The sequence below is a fragment of the Hippocampus guttulatus genome, chromosome 10 (genome assembly GCF_054856545.1).
Source record: "Hippocampus guttulatus isolate MCC_2025c chromosome 10, RoL_Hgut_1.0, whole genome shotgun sequence".
NCBI classification, from domain to species: domain Eukaryota; kingdom Metazoa; phylum Chordata; class Actinopteri; order Syngnathiformes; family Syngnathidae; genus Hippocampus; species Hippocampus guttulatus.
In genome coordinates, this window is record NC_141270.1 from 1,924,675 (window position 1) to 1,942,197 (window position 17,523).

A 17,523-nucleotide genomic window follows, 5' to 3' on the forward strand; every position below is an offset into this window, starting at 1 on the left:
AATAACACATTATCAGTACTGCATGTGACTAGACATGATGATGTCATGTTTTAAGACCCCCCCCCCCCCCCCCAAAAAGTTTCCTCCTGATTGCAAGGAGGAAGATTTTGTTTTTGAAGGGCTCCCCGTTTCCAAGACTAACAGCAACGATCCCAATTGTTCTGGGAAAAACTTTCGGGCGTTTTCCATCTTTTGATAGGTGGCCTGCATTCGCCGGCCTCTTCATTAGGTACCCCCCTCCCCCGATGGCGTGGGTGGTCTTGCCAAATGAGAATGGATTCTGAATAGGGTCAAATTGTGTTGTTTTGTGACATTGTCAGTTTTCGTGAAGAACCGTTCTGTCGTTTGCCAGCAGGAGCGCATGCACGACGACAGCCCCTCCCCTTCCCCCTCGCTGGAGGAAGCTCCGATGTCGTCCAATCACAGCAGCGTGTCCAGTTCTCCCTCTCGCACAGAACGAACCGCAGAAAACCCGCGTATGTACCCCCCGAACATCAAGCGAACGTAACGAGCGACAAATGACGGTATTAACTCGTTACACGTTTTGACTTCAGACCAGCTCCCCGATGGCGTCACTTTAAGTCCCTGCGTGTTGGCACAGCCGGGTGTCAGAGAGTCAGACTCGATGGAATACAGCAAGGAAAGCAAAAGGGGGCGCGCTGACAAAGGTAAACTTGTGTCATTTCGGACATATACCGTACACAAAAATAGGAATTCAACTGTCTAGAAAAGCGGGTCAGGGTTCAGGTTCAGAGGGTCAGGGTTAAAGGGAAGGGGTCTGGTTCTGGTTACCAAGGTTTGGGGTCCGGGTACAGTAGTGTGCGGGGTTCTGCAACTCATTTTTTGTGTGTGGGTGACCGTCACTGATTTTTCTGTGATTCAAAATTTGAATTATAGATGCACTGCGTCGCAGTGTCGCACAGACACCATTGCTCTATAACGGGGCTGAAAAGCAAAGTGTGGAGAGTCTCTGTTGCTGAAATGCACAAGACGAAACAACTTTCAGATGTTTTAGGACACAAACAACTCCGGCATCCGCTTTGGGTCATCGTGTCTTGTTTAGTTTTTTTTTTTTTTTTTTTTTTACAAGTTCTTGTCACAGCGATTAATCATTTGCAGATTCTTAATCAGTAATGATTATTCCACGGGCAAATCAATAGGCAGGGAACAGAGCTGCCAATAGGATGTTTGGATACTTTGAATAATCCATGCAAACGCGACGTCCTTTGCAGGCTTCTCAAACGCAGCCGCTATTTAAGGAACCGACTCTTTCATTCATTTTTATTTTTATTTTGTTCCTTCCACGAACGTTTACTTTTCGCGATTGGAAGCGCGGTGACCAAATGACAACAAGTACATTTCCCAAGAAAGCATTTGTCTCCCTTTATACATTTTCTTCACTATCTAAAATATCTGTACAACGGGACTGAGAGTTCCAAAACTGTACTCTGACGACTGCAGAAACGCACACTTGTTTTAAGGTGCAGCGAGCAACGCCATCATCATTTCCCAACAACAGGTCGATGACGGCCTTGCGCGTCCCCCGCCGAGAGCGAAGGCCAACCATTCCGTCGGACGGCGTGGCATTAGCCAGCCGTTTGCCGGGCCGCGGCCTTAACGAGCCGCCTCCCTGTCGTTAGGGCCCCGGCGTCGACGCGGCGCTGCAACGTCAGTTTGTTTGCTTCTCTCTGCCCGTGAGCTTTGCATTAGCTTAATGAGGACTGCTCAAGGACAAACAGTCAGCAGAAAAATCAAGCGAGGAGCGCCTCGTGCAAATGTATTCTAATGCCGAATCGCATTATTCCCTAAATCAAATCTCCCAAATCACAAAGGCATCCCCAGGTAAGGTTGTTTTATTTTTTTTCGTGGTGAGGGCCGGGGCGGGGGGGGGGGATGGGGCTGCTGTCAGGTCGCCGTGAACATATTGACAAAGGCGGTGCCGGTGACGCGCAAAGGCCTCCTTGGGGTGGACGCCGCATTTATGCAATTGACTTTGAATTGATTTTCCCGCATGCAAATGAAGCCTGCGTACATTTGCCGGATTACATGCTTCTTCTGCGGATCGGGCAGGAGTGGGGGAGGGGGGCGGGGCAAAGTTTTCAGAGGGCACGTCGGCGCTGTCATTCTGTCAATCCATTGTGCTTAAATCTGCGCGTGCGCGTGCGTGTGAGATAGAATCAGATTTGGCTGTGTGTGCTGTTTCGTGCGCTCTTTGAACAACGTCTCCATGCAACAAAGATCAGAGGCCATCCCTGACACCTCACTCCCATTAACCAAACATCAGCAGAATTTTATTCCGGCTCTGTCTCCCCCCCGCCCCCCTCTTCCCCCCTTTACTCACCTCTCCTCCATCCCTCCCTCTATCCTCCCATCTCTCGCTCTCTCGCTCTCTCTTCCGCTGACTGGCAGTCTTCACGTGGTGATGCTCGCTGCCCCCCGGGGACGGCCGGGAGAGGAATAAGAGCGCAAAGACAGAGCAATGAAGTTTAAGAGGAGGAGGGGGGGGGGGGGGGAGAAAACAGACAGTGACCTTGGTTAGGGAGATGGGTAAATGATCAAACGGGCCCGCAGATGTGTGGGTGTGTGTGGGTGTGTGCGTGAGAGAGAGTGAGGTAAAGTAGGCGTAAAACAGTAACTCAATAAAGGATCAGTCACATCCAAGGAGCCTGGGGAGCCCACGCTGCTGACTGCGCACTTCAGCGGGCTATCAGTATGTGCGTGTGTGTGTGTGTGTGTGTGCGCGCATGTGTTTGTGTGGGCCACAGGAGTGTCGTTGGATGCCCTCCGCTGAGCTCGCCAGCACCTGCTAATTACCTTTCTCTGCAGAGCAATGCTCTTAGCTAGAAAGTAATAGACGAAGGTGTGCGTGCGTGCGTGTGTGTGTGTGTATGTGGTTGGAGCGGGTGAGTGGGTGGGGTGGGCAATGTTTCTCATCTGTGAAACACCTTGAATGTGACAGTTGCCAAGATGTGAGGCCAAGTCAACGTTTTTTTTTTTTTGGGGGGGGGAGGGATTGAAAGATGCTGCGGTCAGCTAAGTGGAGAAAACACTGTCATTTGTCACATAGAGATGAGACAGAGGAGAGGAATATGAAACTGCATGTTTAAGCTTTGCTAGGCCTCCACGGACACTTTTGACCAAAAACAAAACAAAAAAAAAGTGTCCAACATAGATTTTAAAAATGGCTCATCTTTTTAGATGGCAAAGTACTCTCATTCGGAACTTTATAAGTACACACCCTTACTGGAAAACGACACTTGTAAAAGTGTAATTACTGATTGGATTCATTAAGTCAAAGTAAAAAAAATTACTGACTAAATGAAATGCACTTAAAGATGCTGTAAAGTCGAATCGTATTTTAGTTTTTAATGTAGTTTGTGAAAACAGGAGATAAGGTCAAATAGTTTTTCACCATTTCAGATTTCTTTTTTTTTTGTTTTGTTTTGTTTTTTTTTTAGACGTGGCGACAATGGGGCCCATTGATGCACTTGCGCATCATGCACGAGCCACTCCTCACCAACTATATAAAAACATGAGCACCTTCATTTCCATCAGTGGTTATCTGGCCTAATGTGCGCGTAAAAATTACTTAATTATTATTCCTAAACTCGTTTCTACCACTATACGTTACAATTAGCTAGCTAGCTATGTCAAGTGGAGCCACATAGAATGGCTCGTAGAGTACTGATACCAGGTATCGGATACTCATGGAGGCTTCCGATACTAGCCATTGTAGACATGATGCAAAAAGGGTTCTCCTTGGCAATAGTTGGCGTGATACGATGAGAGTTTGACACATCGGCGAGTCAGCATCTGTATTAGAAAGAAAGGTCTTAGTTGACATTTTTTTTCCGCATTGTGTTCAATGAAATTTTATGTAGGAGGAAAAAAAAAAGTGGTATCAAACGTCTCTAATTGCGAGCTAGCTGGTGGCTAGCACCTCTCATTGGGGGAATAGAAAGTAGCATCCCTGTTTTTCAGTGGCGTGTGATTTGACGCATTTAGGGGACATGGCCAAAATGTTTGCGAGCGGCTTGATTTTGATTTTGTCTTCTATCTGTGGCGATTTTTCTGAACGCTGATTTATTAGCACCTTGAGTCTCTGCGCTCTTTGTTACTCCGCGCCACTAGCGTGCGGCGGGCGTGCGCACGCGTGCTTCTCACGTGTACAAACAGATGGTCATCCATAATGCAGCTTCTTCTTCTTTGCTGCTTTTTATGGGCCACGTCAAGCTGTGATGCATTATCAATCGGCGTGCTGCCATGTCATAAAAAGAGAAATCCTAAACCGGGACAAAGATTAGTGTAAACACCCATTTAATATGTGTTTTTTATGTGTTTACAAGAAATTCACTCAACAAATTAGAAAGCTGTAAATTATTCAAATGTGTTGCGGAGACCCAAAATAGCATCTGGCCGGATTTGTTCAAGAGTGTGCTGCAAGTGCAGCCTGCTCGCGTTGGTCACAAGAACAAGACTTTAATTCAGAAGGTACTTTAAGCAGCAGCTGTCAAAATGCGGCACGTCGTCATAAAAATGCTTTACGGGCAGAATGAGAAAATGTCTTTGTGATTTATTTTTGCAGCGCCTTTATCTTTTTTTTTTTCGTGTTGAGGCTGGAGCGCGTTTGTTGAATTTAATTGCAGGTAAAATATAAATTGGAAAGCGGTGCATAATAGTGCACTTTTGCGGAAGCGAAGACCATTGTGGGGGTGGGGGGGGGGTGCTGACGGTTCAACATTAGCAATGGCCTGTGACCATTTCAGCCCACTTATGTACATTCCGACAGCGGACTGACCAGGCCACGACAAATTCATAATTCCCACACTGTAAATCTGCGCGACCCTGGATAAGCGGTAGAGAACGAATAGCTGGATGGACATTATAAATCGGCTCACTCATTTTTTTAACAACTGGAAATATTTACACTGTCAGGAAAAGGAGCACTGTAGGGGTCCATCTTTGTTCTCCGAGTTCCAACGTTTTGTGACGTTCAGAGGTCGTAATTTAGACCTGCGATAAGTGATACAGTGCATTTTCAACGAAATGACAACGGTTCTTGTGATGAAAACAAATTGCTGTTGTTTGTGTACCTTTCGTCCGCCGTTCCGAACTTTTTCCGTTCGAAATCTGTCAATAATCATGATTGATTCAACATGTTTGCATTACTTCTCTGTTCATGACTCTGACTGGCGTGCGAGACCGTAACAGTCGAGGAACAAAAGAGACGTAATCCACACTACATCAGGTTTTGGCACGACGCGCGGGGATCATGTCTTTTGTTGATTTGTTCTTTTTCAAGGGAGTGAAAGTGTCTCCATATTAGGGCCTGAGAAATGTTCTCCTCAATGTCTGGCAGAATCCAACCCGCTGGCCGGTGATAGACAAGTGTACCAACACCCCCCGGCGAGCAGGGACGGCTGCGAGAAGGCGACGTACCCCGCGGGACACAAGCTCGCAGCGGGTCTCCACCACGCTCCCTTCATCTTCCCGGAAGGCTTGTCCTCTATAGAGACGCTGCTCACCAACATCCAGGTGAGGCTCTGCCGGGGCTTTGTTGCCATTCTTATCATGGCGGCTATTATACTCCGAGATGAATAGAAGGGCGACGGCGACGCGCTCTTTAGAGAGCCACGCAATGGTAAATAGCTGAGGAGGCGTAGACATTTAGGATCCGGTTCAATTGCGATGGGCGTGCGGTGGCCTGCTTCTCACGTCTTTGTTGTGGAGGAGTCAGCGCCAGCTTGGTTTTCACTCTGTGAAAATAAAAAAACAAAACAAGAACTTGGTTTGTCACCTAAACTGACCCCTTTGAGATCTGAGCTACACACAAGATGGGAATGACATCAGAAGACCTACCCATCGTTTTATAAGAATAAAAAAAATGACTGAGCGTGTTTTTTCAATAAATTAAAAATGAAGAAAAAAAAGAAAAAATATATTAAAATATAAATAAAATGCATTAAACCCACCGTGGTTTTAAAAAGTTCTTCCTTTTCAGGGCATAATATATGGAGAAAAAATACATCATAAATGTATGATAATTATTGTATAAAATAAATACAATATTAAAACATTTTGAATAAATTCAATCCATTTAAATGTGAAATAAACATCTTAAATATTTTATGCTAAATTAGAATTAATTAAGTTGTGCATTTTTAAAGTTCTGGCTTACTTAAATATTTACTGCTAAAATTTGGTTTTAAGTCAAACATTTGCTTAGTCATTTATCAATGGCCCAAAAAATTTCCATTCCAAGATTTTTTTTTTGTGTGGGTGCTGTTTTTGGGAAAACTAATATCTTATACTCTTAATATATGAAAGTCAAAGTAAGTAAGTAAAAGTGCTCCCTTAGGATTTGATTGAATTGTGACACCTTCGATCCAAACAACAGAAATTCTTTGTAGTTATTGAATGGTGCAAAAATTCTCACCCGAGATTGTTTATCACGATTCCCCCCCTACGTTCATATGCAAATTCCATTTTTGCGTGGCCGCCGTCAAATGTTTGCTGCAGCTGTTGGGCGTTCCGGCGTGTAACCTGTTGTTGATGTGCGCCCGTGTGTGTCTCCAAGCAGGGTCTCCTGAGGGTTGCCATAGAGAACGCCCGGGCGCAGGAGAAGCAGGACCACCTGGAGAGGACCGAGCTGAAGATGGAGCTGGTGCGCGAGCGAGAGCTGCGAGAGACGCTGGAGAGGCAGCTCAGCATGGAGCAGAAAAACCGAGGTAAACCCTTTATTTGTGACAGAAAGCACAGCTGCTGCTGTCGACCACAGCTCACATCCGGACACTCGCACACAGACCCCATGATGTCAACACCACCGAATGCAGCCCCGCCTCCTATAGGCACACACAGAAACTACAATGCATCCTGTTTTTTTTTCATACAAATATGTCTGCAATGTGTTTAAAAAGTGTTTTGACAAGTTTAAATGTACAAAATAAAAAGCTAACTCAAGAGAGTTTGCATTCGAAGCTAATCTCCCAAACAGTGAGTGCAACAACGCTGACCTCATGCCTGATGATCTCACCTGAGCTTTCTCGATATGATGTCAGTCTACAGACGAGCCAAAACTAATAGATGGCATCATCACTTTTTCCTCCTCCTGTTAATTCTTTCAGTTCTCATTCAGAAGCGACTGAAGAAGGAAAAGAGGAATAAGAGGAGACTTCAGGAAGCCTTGGAAGAGGAGGTGAAACTTCGAGATCAGGCGGAGCACGGCTTCCTGCAGCACGCCGCCGGCGCGCTCTCGGGTTAGCCGAAAACACAAAGCATTGTTTTTTTTTTTTGTACATAAATGTCAACAAGCGTTAACTGCCGGCAGCCCCGACTGTTCATTAGCTTTATAATTGACTTCCTTTATTCATTAATGACCAAAGCGCAGCACATCAATCATCAGCCGCCTCTCTCTTGACAGACTCTGTGACCCAGGACGCGGACGTCGTCAAGCTGGAGGACGACAGGCTGGACGTTAAGGCAACAGTGCAAGGTGCCCAACAAAAGAGCCGTCGAGCCGCGACTCACAGCGGCTTGTGTCCTTGTTAGTCCGCTTGAACTCCGCTGGGCTGTGGTGTAGAGGAATGTAGACAAAAAAAAAAAAAGAAATGATAATTTAACACGGCTCGCAACAACTATTTTTGGAGTTGCGGCCCACATCTCCCTACCATCTAATAACAATAATAAGCACAAATTGGTGTTGCACAGAGCACATCTAGCGTTCAGAGGAAAAAGTTTGGCCACCAAACGAATTAAAATCCCATCAAAATGCCAACAAATGTGAGGAAAATTGGGACAGTACTGCACTTTATTAAAACATACTGTAAAAAACAAATCAAATATAATTTAAAGAATTTAATATTTTTTGTCCTTTTTTTTCCCCCTCCAATTTAATGGGCATCGTGCTACTCCTTGTTGCATGCGTGCGTTGGCCACAAAGGGGCAGTATAATACATAAATATAATACATACCGACGTGAGTCATGTTCCTTGCGTTATCGAACCGTTTGAATTCGACAGTAAATTTCAAAAGCTAACCAATGAGACAAATACGAACTCGCAACACAAAGCAAAAAAAATAAAAAATCGATCGAACGACTGTACCTCCAAAACAAAAAGTTAACTTTTTGTAGCGCATTCGTTTTACAAACTCGCTCAGTTTGCTTCACACAATTAACCCTTTCAGGGACAATTTATCATTTTATCAGGTTACAGGGGGCATGGAGGGATTAAAAAGACAACATTCAAAAGCATCTACAGTTAAAGGAGCTAAAGCTATTTCAAAGCAAAATCAAGAAATAAAAATAACAAGTAGTGGAGCCACTTGCTTACAACCAAGCCACTAGCGCTCCCGCACAACACCCTTGGCCAGGGGTAGTAATTGATCACGTTTTCTCACTTGATGCCTCGCTGCTCAGTCTACTGGAAGGACTTTTCAGTGATTTTTTTTCTTCCCACCTCGCAGGGAGTTCGAGCACTTCTGAGAAACGCCGCTGAGTACGATACGCTTGACTGCAACTTCTGTTTTAATGCACTGCGACGTTTAATATATTTATTATTTATCTCCACGACCATTGGATTAACGAGGAAAATGTGTTAGGCAGACGGAGAGAGAAGGAAGGACAGCGTTCCTGGCAAGAGACCCCCCTCTACTCTAACCCCCACTCCCCCAAGCCCCTCTCCAACTACCCAATAGACCGGACCTCGGGCCGGCCGCAGCAGACAGCGAGCTTATTCCAAGACCCTTTTTTTTTTTAATTGAATGCCAGTGAAGCAGGAAGAGAACTGGCCACTAATTAACGGCTGTCTTAATTGTTCTCGTGATGAGTTTGTTTGGACATCATTTGCATAATTAACACCCAGCAATAAATCATTTAAAGGGGAATTGTCTGTCAGACAGCGGGGGCAGGATGCGCTTCCTTTGTGCCAGGAAGTTTAATCGCGCAGAAAAGGGGAACAAACGCCTTGAAAAAAACAACAATAAAAAAAGGCCTTGTGCTGAACCTTTTTTACGAAGTGCTTTTTATGAATGGCCTTTGGCCAAAGCAATGTACGATATTTATCATACTGATGAAGTGATTACATAAAACACATTCCTCCAGAAATAATTCACTTTTTTTGGCCGGGGAGGTTTCACTCGTGTGCTCAGATCTCAGGTACTCGGGCTGTCGTCATGCATGGCAAAAACATGCATGTGCGCTTCACTGAATTACCTATTTTTATCGACAGAATCTTGTCTATCGGCGTCAAGCCTCCAGTTGCCGCTTTAACGAGACCGAGCCACCCCAAGCGCCGGTCCACACACACCGGCTGCCAAGTCCAATTGAACGATAATATAGAGAATAATTTCCTGCTTCCTCTTCCGCTTTCCTCCCTGTGTCATGTGTACCTTCATGGCAGACAACAAGGCACTCTACAGCGACTATACGAGCCACAATCACCTGTCTGCACTCTGGCTGTCAAGTCGAACTTTTAAAATACATTTGCTCCTTCCCCGCTCTTCCTTCTTCCCTCATCGTGTCGCGCTCACACTCATGGCAGACAATGAGGCACTCTATAGCAACCACCTCCCCTTTTTTCCCTTGGTGTAATCATATGTGCGAACTGCTCGTCGCATTTTCACCAGATGACCAAAAAAAACAAGCTCGTGACACCAGTTTTAGGTATGGACACAAAGTTGGGTGCTCGTCAGAATGCACGAACACGTCTCAAGGACCCATTGAGCAAGTCGAACAGGAAGTCAACCATTTTGATGTCGCGCGTGAGTTTCGGACAAATTCCAGGGCTGGTACTTTGATAAGCTCCAACAGGGGAATTTCTCCAAACGAGCCCCTATCGCATAGGTGTCAAACTCCGGCCCCGAAGGACCGCCGTCCCGCATGTTTTCCATCTCTCCCTGCTGCAACACCGCTGATTCAAATGACCAGCTCATCAGGAAGCTCCGCAGAAGCCTGCTATCGATCCTCTTCGTTTGAATCAGGTGTTTTGCAACAGCGAGAAATGGAAAACATGTGGGACCGGAGTTTGACACCTATGCCCTTTCCCAAGCAGACATCCTCGACAGATGGGCGCCGTTATAGCGTGAATATGTTCTGCTGACGTGGTCTCACGCGGGCAGACGCATTGGCATCAAATTTGACGATCGTTTGGAGGATTCGCCATAAAAGCGCTCAAATCGTTCATCTTGTGTTTGCGTCTCTTTCAGAGGGCCGAGTATTCCTGCAGACGGCCGGGATGTATTGAAGGATGAAGGCGGACGCGTTTGAACTTTTCCACTGTTCTCTACCTTTAATTTATTGCATCTATCACTCGATCCTGGACAGTAGTAACGGAAAATTCCTTTATTCTGATGACGTGTTTGTTTGTGTTTCTTTCAACGGAGACCCCGTGGCCCAGGGGCGGAGTTGTTGTTTGTTTGTTTTTTTTCGGGCCCAAAGATCAGTCCAACTTGTAACCCAGCTGTGTACATATATTGTCATTTCTTTTTGTTGTTATAATCCAGAAAAGGCATGTTGTATAGTCAGTACATGTATGGTGTATGTTATGCAGTAGGGCAGTTTGACAAGACAATACAAATACTTTTTAATATGAAAATGTGTCTTTGCCTCGCTCGTTTCGCACCCCCCCCCCCCCCGACCCCCCACCACATTTCCCACAAAGCTTTTTTGTTCATTTATTGGGTTGACTTTTTTCACATGAGAAGAAATGACAGAGTTTTTTTGACGATTAAAAATATTGATGAATGAAGGGAAACTTTTATGCTTGAATCCACAGGTGTCAAACTCAAGGCCCAGCGGCCAGATCCGGCCCACCACTTAATTTTGTGTGCCCTGCAGAAGCAAATATTGTGCGTCGACTGCCATGATTCCTGTTCAAATGTCTCCCCGCATTTTCTAAATGTCAAAGGTAGAAATAATAACAGCGATATTGCAAGCATTTTCTGTTGCTCCTTTAAAAGGTCTTCAAATTCTATCCATCCCTTTCCTTTTGCACTTGTCCTCATTGGAGTTGCGGGTTTGCGTCACATGACCCAAAAAACAGGTGAGCTGTGACGTTTGCTTGGTGAGCCCGTGTGGGATGTCGATTTCAGTTGACACCAGGTGCCACTTCAGGACAAAATGGCTGCCCCTTGATGTGCATTAAAACAGATGGATTTTTCTGATTAATTCATATTCTACGATTTCAGAACTAATTAGAATACTTTTTTTTTTACTCGACTAGACCCCAGAACATATTGCAGAGGAATTTTTTTTTACCTCACCTCCACTTAAGTATTTGTACTTCTCAATACCGGATCTGATGTGGTATGGGGTTTTTGTTGTTTCTTTGTTAAATGTCATTTACTGGACGATTTGACCCACTATGTGTCACTGGACTTTTTGTCCTCCTTAAATACGCAGTGTGACTCACAAATGCAATAACGGATGACTCATCACCTTTTTTGGATGACCACCTCAGAGTCGGGCGGTGAATAGGAGAGCTTTAGCGTGTCTTCATTGGGCACACTTCTACTGTTTCACACTCCCTTGTCTTTCACACACACACACACACACAAAGTAACACTGTCCTGCCGAGAGATGTGTAATGGAAAAGATAAATGGAGGATGAAGCTAAGGTGACAGGCTTGAATGTGTGCGCGCGCGGGCGCGGAACACAGCAGAGCAGCAAACCATCTGCTCATCTCCTCTTAATGAACAAAGCAAACAGCAGGAGTCAAGGCTGTCTCCAAATCTGCTCTCTCTTTATTGGCACACTCACACACACATGCAAACACACACACACACACACGTACACATCTTTGTGCAGTTTAATCTGATTACATTTGATGGAGAGCAGGGGCAAAGCAACCTTTTTAGACCCGACTCCTACGCTGGTGACAGAGAAGGTCTGAAACACAATTAGCAAGCTGTTCCTCGCACTCAACGTCTGACCACCGGCAAGCAAATGGAGCTAATGGGCAGGAACTAACCAATGGGAACTAACGGGCCGCCGTGTCCCCGTGCACGCAACACTATTAGACAGCTGTTGGACTTGGACATAAGACGTAGGCCCCGGAGCTGCACGTGATGAAGGCCCCGTCTGCCGCGTTTGATGCCGAGTGACGCAAAGCAGCAGGGCCGACTCGGAAGGAACCTGCACCGTGGCAAACTATGACACCGGCGTGTGCGTTTGAGGTGACATGAAACAGATGGCTGCTCGTCAGCCGATGTAAAGGTGCAACGATGTTTGACTGTGACATGAAACACAGCCACGATGGCAATGGGAGACAGCTCACCTGGCTAACAATTTTGAGACAGTGAATCCCAATTTCCTTTCTCATTTCATCCTAAATTTAACCTGCATTATTTAGCTAAATGGGCGACCCGGTAGGCCAGTGGTTAGCACGTCGACTTCACAGTGCAGAGGTACCGGGTTCAATTCCAGCTCCGGCCTCCCTGTGTGGAGTTTGCATGTTCTCCCCGGGCCTGCGTGGGTTTTCTCCGGGTACTCCGGTTTCCTCCCACATTCCAAAAACATGCATGGCAGGCTGACTTGAACGCTCTAAATTGTCCCTAGGTGTGAATGTGAGCGTGGATGGTTGTTTGTCTCTGTGTGCCCTGCGATTGGCTGGCAACCGATTCAGGGTGTCCCCCGCCTACTGCCCGAAGACAGCTGGGATAGGCTCCAGCACCCCCCGCGACCCTAGTGAGAATCAAGCGGTTCGGAAAATGGATGGATGGATATTTAGCTAAATGTATGAAATAAGTGAACCAAAAGTGGGAACAGTGCCCTAATTATCTTAATTTTGCATGTAAAAAGGTGGATGATTCCAACTCCCAATACTCTTGAAGACTACTACTTTATTTTAATTTCAGTCTATCATACGATTCTTATTAACAACAATGGTAGTATATGGAAAAGTAGGGGATAATAATTTAGACATAAATAAAAGTCTTGATATTTGTCATTGTTTTAAATTTATATCGTTTATTAAAAATCCTAAAATATTAATTGGAAAAAATGGAAACTTGATATTTGCAATTGTTTTAAATGTAAATGTTAACAATTTTACAAACTTTAATAGAAATAATAATATGTAAAATTCTTCATGCTACTGCTGATAGTACTACTACTAGTAATAATAATGAAAAATAATACTAACAATTACAATAATAAAAATAATACTGACAAAATGATTTCTTTTTTTCCATAAAATAATATATGCTAGCTTTTATTTGTAGATCCAGGTTAAGCGTGTTTTTTTTTCAGATTTACGGTTTTTATAAATATTATTATTTTTGTTTTACAAAATCATGTTCCTAAATTCCTCAGTTTTTGCCTTTAAATGTTGCCTTATTTTATTTTAACTATTTGAGGCACAGTTACCAATGAAATGCGCCATATAAAATAAAATGTCTTGCCTTGCCTTGCCGTTTTCGGTTTAAAACCCAATATAACACTGCCCTCTAGTGACCAAATTGGAGGAATTACGTGGCTTTTTATTTAGGTAAATCAAAAAAAAAACAGAAAAGCATTCATATCTGTTTCGGTCTAGTCGAGCTTCCGTAGTGTCGTTGGCGAGTTACTTCCGCTTCCCGTCCTGCTCCGCTGCACTCCTCATCCCAGCCAGCATGGACTGCTGCTTCAAACCCACCTTGTTGTTTCAGTCTTAGTTTGTTTTGAAACCTCACCGTGTGTCCCCCGGTGTGTTCTCAAGCTCCTCGACGTCATGTTCACCACCACCGGTTCCCACGGCCTGTGTGAGTATTCCCCCTCTTTGGCAGTTGAGAGCGACTCGGCTAGCTTAGCGAAGTAGATTCGCATGTTACAGTAGTTGTCATTCGTTTTTTCAGGCAGCGCCACCACTTGAATCTACTTTCTTATTTCGAGCGAGCTTGGACGAGACAGCCTATGATGGACTTGCAAAAATCGCTCAATTAATATTGATAATAAATGTTAAGTCAAAGTTGCATCTTTTGTCCTTAAAAAAAAGGCTTTTCTCAAACCAAAGGTGTCAACTACAGGGTTCACGACACAGCCTAATCGCACATCGGCATAATTTCCACATATATCCTCCCAAAATACCTAAACTCGCATACCACGCATAAACACTTGAACATACAGGTCGACATCGACGGCCCCGTTTGACCACATGGTTTGGTTTGTATTTTCCAGACAAGGCTCCTCTGTCCAAAGGCCTCCTGCTGGTGCTGAGCGGCTTGACGGTGATGCTCAGCCTGCTGCCGCAGTACCAGCACATGTTTGAGTACAACCTGCAAGCGGTCAGCCACCAACTGCAGGTACCTGACACGACACATGCCGTAATTCAGCATCGAAAGTATTTTTCCGATATCTTATCATCGCTCCTTCACCAGTCACACAAAACTATATCCAACTTGAAAGATTATTCGGGGGGACAAGATGAACCTTGGAAAGCTGCCCTAAAAATCTGGATGTGGTGCGGTAGGTGTGGCGGTTGCTGTGCGGCAGGCTGGTGTGTCTGGACGTGAAAGACTCCTTCTGCAGCGGCATGCTCATCTACAACTTCCGAATCTTTGAGAGGAGGTTCGGCTCCAGGAAGTTTGCCGTGAGTACCAATGATGATCAGACTTTGGGCGGCATGTTGCATTCGCGTTAGATAACTTTGGAGACCGGTTACTGGTTAGAGCTCATTTGGGCCAATTTCCCTGTTTGGAGTTTGCCAAATTTTGCCCAGAATGGCTGCTACAAGCCAAAATGGCTGACTTAACCCTTTGGGCATAGTTGCTGTTGAAAATGACAATATTGACATGGCTGTTTGGGTCTTGAACGAAGATGGGGGTACCACTAACGCGGTGGATCAGAGACGCCATGCTCAAAACGTACATGACATTCTACTTGTCTGCTTTCAAGTCAACAAGAAGATGTAGCACCCATTGACCCCCCCGAAAAAAGGTTCACTTATCCTGTCAAATTTAGATCAATCAAAATTCTTATTTCAATTAATCAAAAATTGTCATTTATGTAATAAAACCAAATCAAAACACTCCGCTTCCATCCTTCACTCTAGTGGTTGGGTTGTCCAAAACGTTAAATGCCAAACGGCGAGCCACTGTAGGCCACAACTCATGCCGAGACATTCAAAAGCAGACGAACCCGCCAAGCCAAATGGAGCTCCCGACGCTGCGTTTTGCGTGTCTTGTTGTTCAGTCCTTCCTGTTGGGTACCTGGTGCGTCTCCGCCCTGCTGGACTTGCTGCTGGCTCAGTCTGTCTCTTTCCTGTTCGACGACAAAGTGGAGGAGTTGCCCGCAGGGCTGTGAGTAGCGTTGATGATGACGATCCTGTTAAAAAAAAGTTTTCTCAAATTTGATTGTTGACTTCCACAGGCTGGCCCCGGTCTTCGCCCTCTTTGTGCCTTTCTATTCGTCCATTCCCAGGGTGCCCGTCACCAAGGTGCTGGGCCTCATCAGTATCACCAACAAAACCTTGGTCTACATCGTCGGACTGCAGGTATGGTTCTGTTGGTCTCCCTCGGCTTTTTGGCGCGCAGAATGATGACTCCCGCACCCTCTTTCCCGGTGTGTCCACATAGTTGTTGACGTCCAGTCCCTTCATGTGGCTCCTGGCGCTCAGCGGGCTGGTGAGTCACGTCACGAGGAAAGACAGTTGGACCCTCAGAAATCAAGTGGCGCAGCCATTGAACGGCTGAAAATCAGGTCCCAAGAGTCCGGAATCGTTACACTTTTGACCGTTACACGTTACAAATTTCAGCAAAAGTCTCTCAATGTGTCCGCGGGTTTTCACGAAAATACTCCAAAGAATTATAGAACACCGTGGTCGGCCTGTTTCTCGATCCTGAGGGTCCACTGGTTGAAACTGAACCGTGCAAGAAAATGTCAACACACCATCGTATGACCCAAAAGTTTTGATTTATATCCTGTATGTATTTTAGGTCTCGGGCGGTTTGTATCACTCCAACGTCCTGTGGCTGCAGAACTTTCTCTTTGTGCCCGCCCGACTGTGTGCCGTCGCACGCTACTTCCTGGAGCCCCTCTTCTCCAGTGAGTCCGATCCAGCGCCCTCACGGTTTTCCACTGCGGCGCTGTACAAACATGGCCGCGTTTTTGTCGATGTGACCCTCAAAGGTTCTCAAGCGAGCGGCGAGGCGCCTCTGGGGATGGGGGCCACGCTGGACATCCAGAGGCAACAGCGGATGGACCAGCTGGATCAACAGCTGCTGCTGGCCCAGTTCAACGAGGCCCGCGCAAACTCCAGACATCGAGCACAAGTACGGCCACTTCCTCTGTAGCCTCACTAAGGTCGAGGGTGAGCCGCGGCAAAATTCCAGGAACTGTCAAAGTTGGAGGAAATTGGAATATGCCAGGAATTTCGAAGACTGAAGGTTGGCGCTTCACAGGGAACTTAAAAGGAGTTCATATCTTCGCGTCGGCCTGTCGGGGAGGCGGGACTAACAGCTGTCAAAGTCATGTCAACCGAGGCATTATTTTCACGTGTGTTTGTTGTCCTCTCACTTGAGAGTCTTCAATGAACCAAAATTGCATGTTTTGGGGGGGGGGGGGGGGGGGGGAATGGAAGGAAGCCGGCGGAGCTTGCCCTCATTTATTGAAAGTTGAAAATGATATCTAAATGTTTTCCTTCTTGTCTCTTGCTGCAGTGGAGCAGGTTGTTCCCGTCGCTGAGACGCAGGAGACCGGCGCCGCCGCCGCAGCCTCAGTCTCAGACGCAGCCCTCGGCTCCCCCGCTGCCATCCGACAACTCGATCGGCGAGGAGCAGGTGCAGCCGCGTTTGCTCGTCCTTCATACCAAAAACCTCTCGCAAGGGAAAAGAATTTGCTTTTCTCGTCTGCGACAGAACTCGATCATAAAGCATGATGCGCTATATGTAAATATTCAAATTAGGACGTGACAAATTGTAACGTCTATGCAGTACGCCGCCATGATATTTCTCTCAATGCATCCGCCGCATGCGTTGTCTCCGGCAGGTCGCCAGGTTAGTGGAAATGGGCTTCTCCCGGCTGGACGCCCTCGAGGCCCTCCGAGTGTCCAACAATGACATCAACATGGCCACCAACTTCCTCCTGCAGCACTGAGAGCCCCGAGCGCGAGAGCGGGGATGAGAACCAAACCGAAGCGGCGCAGCCCAAAACAAAAAGGCAGAGACAAGTTTGGGGAGGAAGATGTATTGTGTATTGTGCTTTTGCAGGTAACGTGAAGGCTACGTACGGCTGATCGCCCCTCGAAGGGAACAGTTGCAACCGACCGGGAAGGTTTGGAGCATAAAGTTGGACATCATGGGGACAAATATACAAACGACAAGCCTCGTGTTACGAGGGACAAAAAAAAAAAATCACTGGACAATGTGATCAAACTAGCCTAAAATGTCCATCATTTTTACAGGGGGTCCTCAGTTCACGACAGTCCCGACACACAAGCTTAGGAGCTGACGCACAACGCGCAGGGAACAAATCTTTGCAGCGTCACATCGATGTTTGAGGGGGGACAGGGACCAAGCCCTGCCGCAAAAAAGTTTTTGTCGCCTTCCGT

At 46.0% G+C, this 17,523-nt stretch overlaps 2 protein-coding genes across 5 annotated transcripts in view; both read left to right on the forward strand.

Annotated features, from left to right (window-relative positions):
* dachc (dachshund c) overlaps positions 1 to 10,638 on the forward strand; it is a 31,218-nt gene extending 20,580 nt beyond the window's left edge. Inside the window, exons 5-11 of one of the 4 annotated variants that reach the window (XM_086121772.1) lie at positions 353 to 476; positions 555 to 668; positions 5,360 to 5,535; positions 6,578 to 6,728; positions 7,125 to 7,256; positions 7,421 to 7,492; positions 10,204 to 10,638. In XM_086121772.1, the coding sequence (XP_085977898.1) occupies positions 353 to 476; positions 555 to 668; positions 5,360 to 5,535; positions 6,578 to 6,728; positions 7,125 to 7,256; positions 7,421 to 7,492; positions 10,204 to 10,241 (807 nt within the window). In that variant the 3' untranslated portion in view covers positions 10,242 to 10,638. The remainder of the gene's footprint in view (positions 1 to 352; positions 477 to 554; positions 669 to 5,359; positions 5,536 to 6,577; positions 6,729 to 7,124; positions 7,257 to 7,420; positions 7,493 to 10,203) is intronic. The other 3 variants (XM_086121774.1, XM_086121773.1, XM_086121775.1) reach the window with 3 other exon arrangements.
* A 2,938-nt stretch (positions 10,639 to 13,576) lies between these two features.
* On the forward strand, positions 13,577 to 17,155 carry ubac2 (UBA domain containing 2). The gene is made up of 10 exons (XM_086121460.1): positions 13,577 to 13,738; positions 14,154 to 14,278; positions 14,446 to 14,565; positions 15,168 to 15,274; positions 15,345 to 15,468; positions 15,551 to 15,598; positions 15,911 to 16,019; positions 16,104 to 16,246; positions 16,634 to 16,753; positions 16,962 to 17,155. Exons 1-10 carry the CDS (start codon positions 13,708 to 13,710, stop codon positions 17,067 to 17,069), a joined length of 1,035 nt encoding a protein of 344 aa, XP_085977586.1. The 5' UTR covers positions 13,577 to 13,707; the 3' UTR covers positions 17,070 to 17,155.
* Positions 17,156 to 17,523: the final 368 nt, after the last annotated feature.